Source organism: Anopheles darlingi, chromosome 2, assembly GCF_943734745.1.
Source record: "Anopheles darlingi chromosome 2, idAnoDarlMG_H_01, whole genome shotgun sequence".
NCBI lineage: Eukaryota > Metazoa > Arthropoda > Insecta > Diptera > Culicidae > Anopheles > Anopheles darlingi.
In genome coordinates, this window is record NC_064874.1 from 25,474,403 (window position 1) to 25,486,902 (window position 12,500).

General features: G+C 42.3%; 1 protein-coding gene across 16 annotated transcripts in view; it reads right to left on the reverse strand.

The window, feature by feature from the left end:
- Positions 1–12,500, reverse strand: part of LOC125947916 (RNA-binding protein Pasilla) — a 94,492-nt gene that overhangs the window by 1,053 nt on the left and 80,939 nt on the right. For 15 of the 16 annotated variants that reach the window (XM_049673454.1, XM_049673452.1, XM_049673453.1 and 12 more), the window contains one exon: positions 1–9,680. This exon is cut by the window's left edge. In XM_049673454.1, the coding sequence (XP_049529411.1) occupies positions 9,412–9,680 (269 nt within the window). In that variant the 3' untranslated portion in view covers positions 1–9,411. Of the gene's footprint in view, positions 9,681–11,029; positions 12,366–12,500 lie in introns of all 16 variants that reach the window. The other variant, XR_007468538.1, reaches the window with a different exon arrangement.

Sequence of the window (12,500 nt, forward strand, 5' to 3'; positions counted from 1 at the left end):
TTTTGCTTTGTTTGCTCAATCGTTACCCTACCGCACTTACATATTAACTGTTTGTCTGACGAGATTTTGGGTGCGGGTAGTAATTGTACCTTATCCTGTGACAGTAGAAAGCAATGGAGCTGCTGGTACCGTAAACGCATTGCAATTACATTTCATCTACGTCTAGCTGATACCAGAAATCGCTGGATATGAAGTTATGGGAAATGTTTTTCTCCACATGAGACCTGGCAGCTACCAGCGCTGCTCAGCATTTCTCAGAAATCAAAGCCTTCTGACCAGTCATCAGTCATCAGGACAATGAGTTTGTGAACGAATCGTAAAAACAGAAAAAGGAAGGAAGTGGATAGAATATGAAGCAGCTTCGCCATGCCGCCGAAGGTAAAAATGACGAACAGCTAATGTGGTACGATCAATTGAATGACTCATCCGTTCCAATAGAGCAGATGAGGTAAAGCTCTTGCGTCCACATACGCCTTAGCGCCAGTCCCGCTCTTACCAGTCTTTGTCGAGCTAGCGATACCCCGACGATTCCCGATTTGCGATCTCCAATGCATTCTTTGATTGGATACCGTCCCTCCGGCCGTTTACCGTCCCTTACCGTTCTTCATCATCATCATCATCATCATCTCTGCTAATGCTGCTGTCATCTTTTGACGGTAACACGGTAACGTGTAAGTTGAAGTTACTTAGTTCTTTTTATTTCTTTTTAATTCTTTTCGTTTCTGTTATCTTCCTCTATAAACAATTCTCTTGACACTATCTATTCACTTTCATCGTGTTTTTTTTTATTTTATTTTAATAATATATTTCCTAATAAACTTGTCTTTTTTTTTGTTTCGTACTAAATTTCACTCCGCCATTTTCCCCAGTTCCGTTCTGCCTTCTTGATGCCTGGTTGCTTTCCTAACACATTATTGCCACCTATTCTACAGTTATCATTTTGGGATCTGTTTTTTTCTTTCGTTTTTCTTAGTCCTTTTTTAATTTAATTTATAATTCAATTATCTTTCATTTTCTATACTCGGCTGAACAAATCATTAGCTTTTCTTTTACTTATTTTCAAATCAACAAATTAACGTTATTATAGTTTTCTTTTCTTTTTGACTACTCCATTAAACTGCGCTTTTCTCTTGCGCTCTTGCTTTCTATCTTTTTGGTTTTTTATTTCTGCAGAAGTTTTCCAAAGAGTGGCATTCATAAAGCTTCCTTTTCTGGCCGTGTCTCTGGGTTAGTTGTTTTGTTTTTGTTGCTTTTGTTGCTAATGTTCATTTGTTTCTCGCTTGTTTTGTTATTTGCCTACCCACGCTTCATATGCCACTCATGTGTACCAGTTGCACTAAAACAAATGAAACAACAGCGGCGACTGCCTGTTACTGCCTCACGTCAACCACTAGAAAACGTCACTAGAAAACGGTGAGAAAACTCCTCTCTCCATAGGTCGTAACGAGAATGGCAAATGGAACGGAACAATAGTAACGATGATTTAACCTAACCAGAACTAAAAAAAGACAAGGCAGAAGCCTACAAATGGAAGGCGTTTCAATTGTTTTTTTGTGTGTGCTTGTGTTTTCAGGTTTGTTTTACGATCCGTTTGAATGTAATGCTATGGAGTTACTTGCATTCGTCCATGATTTTTTTTTCTCTAACATGCATGCACACAGGTTTACCCTTAACCCTTATTATCATTTTGCAAAGATGAGATAACAACGAGAACAATTACATTAAGAGCCGTGCGTGTATGTTAGCTGCTGTCGTGTGTAAGAAAGAAGTGGAGGAGAAGTGTTGAGGCCATTTAAAGCCGTACGGTGACGAAGATTGGTGACGATGCCACTAGCTATACTGGTGTTAAACGGGACCGTTGGAACGCTAATGTACGATAACCTTCCTGTAGTAGGTGATGCCCGCGTTCCGAGTAATGGAACCGCTGCACAGTTGGAGTAGCGGTTTGTAACCTCTTGATTTTTTGCTAAACATATTGTCTATCATTGTGAAGGGTTCGCCGTTACACTTTAACTGGTGCCTTATGTAAGAGGGATGCTTAAACATCACGCTGCTCTTTGCTTCAGGTTTTAACGTTGTTCTCATCTGCTTTAAATATATATTTATATATGTGTAAGTATGTATCTATATGTTTTCATGCATTTATGCTTTGTTAATGAATTCGTTTAATTCCATCCTAAGGTATCGTACGCTGCGGGTTTCATAGATTGTGTTGTATGACGATAATTGATGCCGGGTAATGTGCGCTTCAAAAAGTGGCCTTCAATTGTTCAATTTTTGATGGGCACCTAGGGCCAGTAAAGCAGAGAACATAGGAACGAGACTACTAACGTGTACACGCGAGACGCGAGAAAGAGTTGATAAAATGGAACACACTCCTCTTCCACAACGTTCCTAAACGCTTATCACTCTACTGATGGGAGCATTTTGGAGAACACACGTCGAACAAGCGTTTCGCCTCCTGCGCCTACGGGGGGGTACACGAAGCTCCACACACGTGCTCCCCGTCGGTACCCCGGTACCTGCACGCTCGCCGTCCTCCCGATGTTCGGTAAGGTAGCGCAACCATTAGAGTGTTGTAGATTTGTAAAATGGATTGTTTAGAGTGGCGAGAAAGAGAGTTGGTGCTATAAATTGTTGGGAGGTAAGAAAAAGGTTCCCAGATTCTCTATCATCACGCGACGCGATCATTAAGTGACAGATGAGTAAAGCCCGCCGCGGTAGGGCATCCTAGTGGGTGAGTAGAAAAAACATCCACATCCTGTATTTAAGTGTCCTGTAACGTTGAAAAAGGATTGTAATGCAAGGAAGGTGGTAGGGAGGGAAAGAGAGGATAGGCAAACGCCTCGTGCGTATGGCTGTTTATGTATGTGCGTTTTTTTTTCTATTAAGGGTTAGGTCAAGAGATAGGCAATGCTGTCGTGTTGTTGAATGTGGATAAAATCGTGGAAAATATGTTGCAACCTGTTACTTTCTTTCTCTTTCCTGTTTTTTTTTCTATCTCTCTCCAAAACAGTTGATTCGCTTTACGTTTCAGTCTACTTATACAGAGTTCTACTACACAAAGCTTTGCAGGCTTTGCGTTTGGGTGATGTATGTTGACGTTAAGAGATGGTATTCGAATGTTTTATATGAGACACGCCTCTCGCCTCCCTTAGGAGACACACTCTCTAACGCTAGCGGGATGATGATTAATAGTTGGCTTACTCATTAGAAAAATATCCTTCTTTTGCAACACCTTCATTTACAGCTTCTCCACACAGTTCTTCGTCTACATTAAACGGACGCTTCTGTTTGGCTATTTGTTTTATCTTTATTTCAATGAAAACATGCTTTTACTGTTCTGCTTTCATGCGTTTCATGTCTGCCTTTTGTTTGTTTCGTTTTGTTTAATTTGATTTTTGTTCATGTCAGTTTTCTTCTTCCTTGATCTTTATATACACCGCGACACATGCTTTGTGGCGTCATTGGGAACTGAGAAAGTGTATGTTAAGAGTTTGATATTGCAGAACGACAGAGTAAATCGAAATGGAGCTTCCTCCTGTCAAGTGGATTGGCTCTTGGCAAGCTAATTATTTAAATAATAAGAGATGAAAACCAAGTGTTATACCAACAAACATTTCATATTAGAAATTCGATACTACCAAAACAGTTCTTAAGAGCGTTTAGAACACTGTTTCTCGTCCCTGTGGTTGCTTGTTGTTGTGTAAAAACAACGACAACATTTTGCGAGGCCGACGAATTCCTTGCAAAGCTACATAGTATTTGGTTCGAACATTAACTATGCGTGCGATGCGTACGCTCACCGCGCAACCACAGAGAGCTAAAGTAATGTAAAAGTTGCGAATGTAGTGAGTTGGCAGGCAGCGTTGACCACTACTACGCACTGCGGGCCCGCGAAACAGATATAGCTCACGTTCCTGACCCTCGTCCTCCCACAATTTCCCTCCGAACCACACCTTTTTTAATACATACATGCAACAAGTAACAACAATAGAGTCATCTACCATCACAACGTCACACAGACACACTCCACACACACACACACACACACACACACACACACACAACTAAGGGTGTGGCGACCGTGCACTCTACAACACATCTGGCATGGTTTTCCATTTCTGCTTTGTTTGCCTCTTAACGAACATTCGTTGACTATACTAGTATCTACACACTTACTTGCGCGGTTCGTAGTGCGATCCTATACCGGTGGATGGATCCATCTTTTCCTCATCTTTAACATGGTATCTGGAGCTTGTCTCTAGCCGCAGGACACTACTGGGCTCGTGGCTTGCACGATCTTTCACGATACGCGATCTTTCACGATTTGCCCACAAACGCGCGTTTGTACTATCGATTACTAACTTAATTCATTTTTTCACGTTTAACTCTCCTATCCGTCGATCCAATGTAAGCGGGCATGCGTTGGAAGAGCACTGATTACTTAAGCACTTAAGTACAATCGAATGCTAGGCTATGAAAAGAGGAAAAATGCAAAACAAATATTAAATAACGAACAGAAAATGGTAAACGAATGTACAAAGAAGTAGACAGGTTACGAATCGAATTCTCTACAAATCAGAACCACAAACGGAACAAATGAGAAAAAGGGCAACAACAAAAGATGGAATCCAAATGGAAAATCCTAAAGGAGAGAAGGATACATACAGACTGGAAATGGCGCCAATGGTTTCAAACGCAAAATAAAAAACAAAAGAAAACAAAGAAACGAGAAGAAAAATAAAACATTGTTTTTTTTTAGTTGGTAACTCTGTCCCATAAATTGTCTCATTATATTCATTCATGTATTTTCTGCTACATTTCGGTTCTTATAAAGCGTACCCTTGCTCGCTTTACTACTATTTCACTTTCGTTCTGTTTCCAGTTTCCTTTCTTTCTTTTGTCCGTTTTTCCTTAACTCATTGCTATACCAACTTCTCTACCGGTTTCCCCTTTCTCCTCTAGTCATAACGGTAACGATTTAAAAGGGCTGTTACTGTTTACCCTTTCCGTTCTTCTAGTCATTCTAACTTTTCCCTTCAATCCTATTTCGTTTCACTATAATTGGTTAAATTGCTAGTGTCCCTTCGCAATTCCCTTCACTGCCCCTTCCTTGCTTTCGCCATTTCCGCCGTATTTCGACTTATCGGTAACCTTTCAAGGAGTCACAAGCACATACACACGTATAACAGCTTTCTCACTGTTCACATTTATTCAGAGCAAGTGCTTTCATTTCGACCGTGATTGGTTGCCTTATTCCCACCAGCGCTCTCTCTCTCTCTCTCTCTCTCTTACACACTCTCTATTTCTCTCTCTCTCTCTGTCTCTCTCATCCCCTCTCTCTCCTGTATACCACCGTTCCCTTATGGTTCTCCTATAAATATAGATAAACTTTGAATAAAACATAACACAGTTGACACTAGGATGTTACGAGTGGGGGGATGCATGTTTAATTCGCGTATGTACTTATGTGTATGTTATGTATGTATGTGTGTGTGTGTGTGTATGTGTGAATGTGATGTGTTAGGTGAGTGGGAGATGGCTTTTACTTCCTCTGTGCAAACACACGTGGAGGTGCACGCAGGGCAGTTTTCACTGAATGATTATGGTTGATGGTAAAAGTATGCTGCATTAATGGTTATCCAGTGACTTCTCCTCCCACGCACACAAACACCCACATATAGACAGAGTAGATGTGACTGGTGATCGATTGACTACGACATTATTTGGAACTAGCGTTTTGTGTTACACAAACGGATTACTTTTTGTTTGTTTTTGTTTTTTTTGTTACTGACGGGCTGCCGAGGCGATCAGATGTTTGTAACATCCGCCACATGAACCAGGGACCGACCAATGATCGTACGGTTGTAAAGATCACTGCCTCGCCGGCCCGTAGGATTCAGGATCCTTTTCTTTTCCCGTTGCACTAGTGGACTCATTCGCAGGGTTTTAATTGTATGGTTTTACATCTTTCCGACAGTATTCGTGGTCGATCGATGTTGCTCTGGTAGCGCATCGGTTAATGATGTGGTAACTGAACAAAGAAGAATGGAACTGTAATTTGCTTATCTCGCTCGTTTTCGCTCGTGTGCCGTTCGATGGTTGGCTTATGAAAGAGCCATCCACTGTAAAGCTTCTCCCCATATCTATCCCTCCGCAACTGTTTTCTTTTCCCATGGACATGGTTTACATGGTGACACACTCCGTGCAGAGCTTCGCGTTTCACTACCGCGGAAGGACTATCACGCACAACCAACCAATGCAGATATATGCCCGAAAGCCGGCGAAGAGACCGTGGTAATGATGGTTTGTGTGTTGAGTTCTTGCAATTTTAAAAAGTGCAAACAACAGAGTAGAGAACGTAGAACCACACCCCAACAAACCGCCGTAGTCCTCGCAAAAAACAATAACTAGAGAGCCCCTTCTTCGTCCTGCACGTCCTTGGAAGATGTACAACTCTCCAGTGATGGTGATCGTGGTGGTGGTGGTGGCACATTAAAATGGGACAATTGTCTTTTAGGGGAGGGAGACAGTGGGAGTGTGCTAGTGGATGGTAAGTCGCAATGCTTACTTCCCTTTATTAAACCAACCATGGTCTGGGCAAACGTTTTACCGCGGCAAACGTAACCGTGTATAGTATCCCCTAGCTGTGTCTTGCTATTCTGCGGCAAATGCGCTTCCGGCTTATTTTCGGCGGATCTATTCGCGCGCTCGATTCTTCTGTCTGAGACAGGGTTTTCGTCTTTTTGGTTCATTTTATGCAGGATTTGCTTTTTGCTCCTCATGCGCGGTTCGGGTCCCTTTGGGTAACCGAAAAAAAAAAGAAAAAGTAAAGTTACAAACTAACCTACCTTACTGCTCCACTACATCCCTATGCTGGCTGCATCACTTCTGCCGCTATTGCCACACGTCGATCGTCGAGGCGTCCAAGAGCAAGTCGAATGATTGCGGCCGATCGTGCTGATCGACTGAATGGCGATCATTCGCATTGCTGCTGGCTAAACCCACACCCCAAATCGATCGCCAGTAAAACTTATACCACTAAGGCTTAGTGCTAAAACAAGTAAAATGGAAAAAAAAACATTTTGAAAGAAATGAAACATTTTAGGCCTGGCCTGTATCCGTTCCCGCACTCTACCCCTTCCTCATGTTGCCCTGTGGCGGTGTGACGGTGAATGATATGCGGGAAACAAATAACGAGGGAAATTAACAAACAAACAATTCGGAATCGGAAACGAATCCAACACGAAAGTAAGATTATCGAAACCTGCTCGCCAACTTTTGCGATATAACAAACCCCTTAAACCTTAAACCCTGCTTTCTACTACACCGCGAGTACAGACTGTACGATTTCCCTATCCGACTGAGGACTTCATTAAATGTTTAAAAAAATAGAGAAAGTATCATATGAAGGGTTCAACGGTAGAAGCGTACCATTACTTCGCGGGACATTCGCTTCTTTGTTAACAAGCTATTCCTCATTTTTCGAGTTTCATGTTCATCAAACGGATTCCGTGCTACTGCTAGCGCTCCGTAGAGCAGGGACACTACGATGAGTAGAATAAAATAAGCAAAATAATATTCAGCAGGAAGCTACATTTTCACATTTGGTGATGTGCCCTGTTCCTACAGTGATTGCTGAGGGTAATGAAAGGGTGATGTGTCGTTGTGGTACATGATGTGGGATTAGCTACGGATTTTGGTATTCGTTGAAGTGTGACTGGCATATTGTAGCAACACTGCTTCATTTATAACTATTCTGTAGTGTGCATGAGTGTATGCATGAGTGGGTATGTGATAAAATCGATACCGTTAAAGATGGATCACAGGGAATGAACCAAGGGAACGTGTACATTGAGCAAACTACCTTAGGTTAGCAGGGAACTCAACAATCAGCAACCTGTAACAGAGCCAATGAACTCTCCCCGTGAAATGATGTTCGCTAGAGTTTAAGGATCACTTATTCTTTCCAGATGCGCGCACCGCGCAAGATGCTCCAGGACACAAACGGGGGAGAGTGAAAAGAGCTGCAAATGATGTGATAGTTCACGCCCTGCAATTTTGCTCTTGACGCAAAGCTTTCACCTATCATTGCATTCTCTTCGTGATGCTTCGTTTTAAAGGTTAGAGCCTTCCTTCTGTACAAAAGAGTCCGTCAACTTTTCATCTTTTCCTTCGCTTCGATCGCCTTTAAGGACTAAATGTTTGATTATATCTCCACACACATACACACATGCACACACGTGTGACGTATCTCTTCCATCGTTAAAATCTTGTAATGGTTTCTAGAATCATAAGTTGCTGTATAGATGATGTTGTTGCACTGATTTGTGATGGTTTTGTGTGTTTCTGTGATTTGTTTAACCGTGGCCACCCTTGTACACGGATCGTTTAATCTAATAAAATAACAATTAGACTACATATATATATATATATATATGAATTTATATATGTATATAGCTAATTACGCTTTCCCCATTTGCTTATTTCCTTTCCCTTAACCTTTCTACTTAACGCTCTGTGTATGTTTTTTGTGTATGGGGATCAGTGTTATTTTTTTCTTTTTCTGCTTTTCAAATATTAGTTATAACTAGTTTTATGCTCTTGTTTTTCTTTTTTCTTTAGTTTAGTATTTAGATGAAATTCATTTAACTTCGTGTTGATGTTATTGTTGTTCTTGTGTATGTTTTACGTTGTTTGTCGCTTCCGTTCTACTCTTTACTCCTTTTTGTCACTCTCAACAAATATCTAGCGCCCTATCACAATGCGCTGTAATTGGACGCATTCTCCTGATTTTTTTTCTTTCCATTTTTTTCCACATACACTTTTGTCGTTTGTGGTTACTTTCGCCGTTTGTTTTTTCAATTACCGAGCGTACTACTATGGCGTGGCTTTTAGCGCACGTTCTAACGAAGAATCGCATTCTAAACAAGAACATGTGCACGTGCAGGATTAACGGCGCGAATTAAAAATGGATAACAACAATGAATCTATGAAACGATGTGTGGTGATATGGTAACGGTAAACAAACTACTTCAAAACACTGCCACACGAATCAATCAAAATACGTCGAGTTGTTGAAACAAATGGGACAGGGCAGAGAATATTAAAAAAAAAGTGGAAGAACAAAGCGGTGGCTGCCCGCAGCATGTGATTCGCCGGAATAGGCAGCGCGTCTTCTGCTAACGATCTCGTCTTCTTTCGCTCGATAGCGTTTGCTTATCACACGTCATATTATCGTCTCAGACCCCTAACTCAGATTAACGGATGCGCTACGTACAGATGAATGTTTGCCTTGAACTCATCAATGGCGGACTGGGGACGGCTTTTTGCCGTGCCTGCCAAAGCGGCCGCTGCTGCTGCTGCTGCTGCTGCACCAGCTCCTGCTGCCGCTAGCTTCCCGCAACCCTATTGCGTCACAGCTGCCGCTACCGAGGCGGCTGACGTTTTGTTGGCCGCTGCCGCATTGGCCGCCGCTGCTGTCTGGCAGGCCCGCTTCGTCTCCTCTTGGGTAATGCGCTCCTCGATCAGGTACTGCGCCACGTTGATCGCGTTCGGCTGCCCGGTGATGGTGACGATCCGGTTGCGTGTGCCCGGCGCAAAGATGCCCTTTTTCGAGATCTGGATGTTTGCTCCGGATATGTGCTGGATTTCGACCAAACTACGCCCGGCCGGTCCTGTACCGTGGCAGGAAAGGGGAGGTGGGAAAAAAGACAAAACATTAGTCATCGATGGTCGCAAATTGATTGCGTTGTTCGCAGCGGCAATACGCAGCGACAGTTGTCCTCCGTTTGTTTCCACCGAGGCACCTTCACACAAACACAGGAAACTGTCGAAGTCGTGATTGCTGGCAAACGAATAATGCAGCATTATAAGGAGATAAATATAGAAGCAGTTCCCATCACCGGTTAGTAAAGCGGACAGTTCTACAGCGGTAGGAGGTATGTGGAAAAGCATAGGATAGAGAAATCGTAGGCCTTTACACAGTCAAGCGACAGACATGGCTGACCACAGTAAAGTTGACAAAATCGTTTCCTTGTTCTTATCTACGTTATCATCTACCTCATCTTATCATTTAAAATTGAGTTTTATAATTGAAATTGACATTTGTTATCGCTGTTCAGCCAACCGAAGTGACAGAAAAATCGACCTGACGAAGGTCAGTCCATTTGTACAAAATTAGAGAGTAATAAACATCTACTTCCACTTGGCACCGCAGTGTCATTGTTGGACAATGTAGGAACCATTATCCCAAGCACAACTTTGATGAGATGAAACATTCATAGCACGAACTTGGTACGTAACGTTACCCGTAAGCATCACATTATGCAAACACCATGATGAAGATGAGTTCCAGAAATGTGAAATTCGTAATCTACGTGAATGTTTTTACAACTCTTGTTAGCACAAACTGGATGATACCCTGGAACTGAAACTTTCTGCGCGTTCTAGTAAACCAATGTACCCAAGGCTACATCATAATTCGGATTTCTTTGTGCTGATGGCGATGTAAATTGTGATGTATTCCACTGTCCCTGAGTAGTTGGACAAGACCGTATGGTGTGGTAGGTGATTGTGAATTTAGATCTTGTACACACTACTGTACATGCAGAACCGTGGACAACTTGGTATATGATACTATCAACCTTCCCCAGCGTGCGTCAATGTAATGAGAAGCGCGGATGTCAGTTGGTTCCGCCCAATCCAACCGACGTTTAGTACACAAACACACAGATTCACACACATACATTGGTTTTATGAAACATATTATCCTGGGTCAACTGTACTGTGGTTTAAGCTACTCGTGGTACATCACTAATAGTGATGTCCACCTGTGTGGCTTGATGCAGTGTAGCGCTACGAAGTTTAGCATGGCCAATATACGGTAGGAGGAGGGTATTAGAATGATGTGCGCACCATGATATACTTGAAAGTTTAGAAGAAGGTAAGGAAACATAGTCTATTTTAAACATAGGCACGAGGAGAATAGTAGGTAATTAAAATTATAAAAAAAATCGGTATATACTTGGCGTAGAAACAAAAATCAAAGCGGCCAGACTCTTCTCGGTATGGTTCCCCTGTTGGATCGTCTTGGCGGTCCTCGTTTCTCGTGCGATCACCATCAAAGGAAGATTCTCTTTCGTTTCCATTAGGTTTTTCGCTTTCTTTAATTCTTCTTTCAGTTTCGCTTGTCTGATACTCCTAGCCCCACTCGATAGCTCCACTTTGTCGTGACGGCACTGTTTATTCCAGAGCCGCTGGTACCTAATGGGGAAGGCCGAACCACACACGTTGTATCGATGCATCACCGGACGTTGGCGTCATTCTTGTCTAGCGGTCAGACAATGGTCAGACTTTGGGTGGCGCGTCGAAGCGTTCCAGCTGCTTCTTATAGGCTATATACGAACCCTAGCTAATGTTTCTTATAGGCTTTGTACTATCAGCAACGAGGTGTGCGAGTGTGCTATTCTTCTTTCGTGAGATGGCTACCAAACTACCAATCATTCAGATGGTGTTAAGCATTCGCTATTATCGCTAAAACCAACAGAAAACTGTCTAGGGAAACGGTAACAAAACACAAAACAAAACCGAAACATAATAAAAAAAAGCATTCTGGAATCTTTCCTAGGCTCTGTTCTAACTATCTAACTAGTAAAATGTCTTTTTACTGTGGAAATCAGACGATGAACCACTGGAGAATACGACAAAAGAATGGATAATGGATATGGCAATCAAATGGCTTACACTAATTCTAATGGAACAGAGTAAATGGCAAGATTTATAAAGAATACAATTTGAAAAACAGAAAACAAAACGAAAAAAAAACAACAAACTGCAGTGGACTCAATGGTCGGTAGTCTCATCACTTGTTTGAAAAGATCCTACAGGAGATTGAGCAGGTTGTCTGCTGGGTCGTTAAAGAATGAATGATCAATCTCAGTCCCAGTCTCAATCGCGGCGTGTGTTCATACATTTTAACGGTGGCACATGAAATCGTGTGAGATAATGTGACTCTGTATTGACCTCACACCCGTGGCTAGACCTTATCCCTTCTAAAGCTGCCTAGCTAAACCACTACGCTCTTCTGTTAACGGTTGACGACTTTGTTCCTTCTTCCTACAGATCAAGTCAATATGATCGGCTAACGAAAGGCTTGCCTTCAGTCAGTCGGTGTGTCAGTTGGTCAGATATAGTAATTTGGTGGAGGGAGAGGAGAGGGAAGTAAGGCGGTTGAGTCACATTAGGTCGCGCGTCACCGGACGGCGCTTAATAGTGATGATGATCGATCATGTTTTCGACCGAGCTCATGGGATATGCGCATTGCAGAAATGGCGTGTATGTCGATTGCAGGTAGGGATTACCTGGAAGAGTATAAACGTTTATTTGGTCAAACATGGGGATGTTGTTTGGACGGTTAACAGCGGCTTAATTTGGCTTTGGAGAACAAGGGATGGAAACGACTATGAAGAAAATCTCCACATTTGTATGATTTTAAC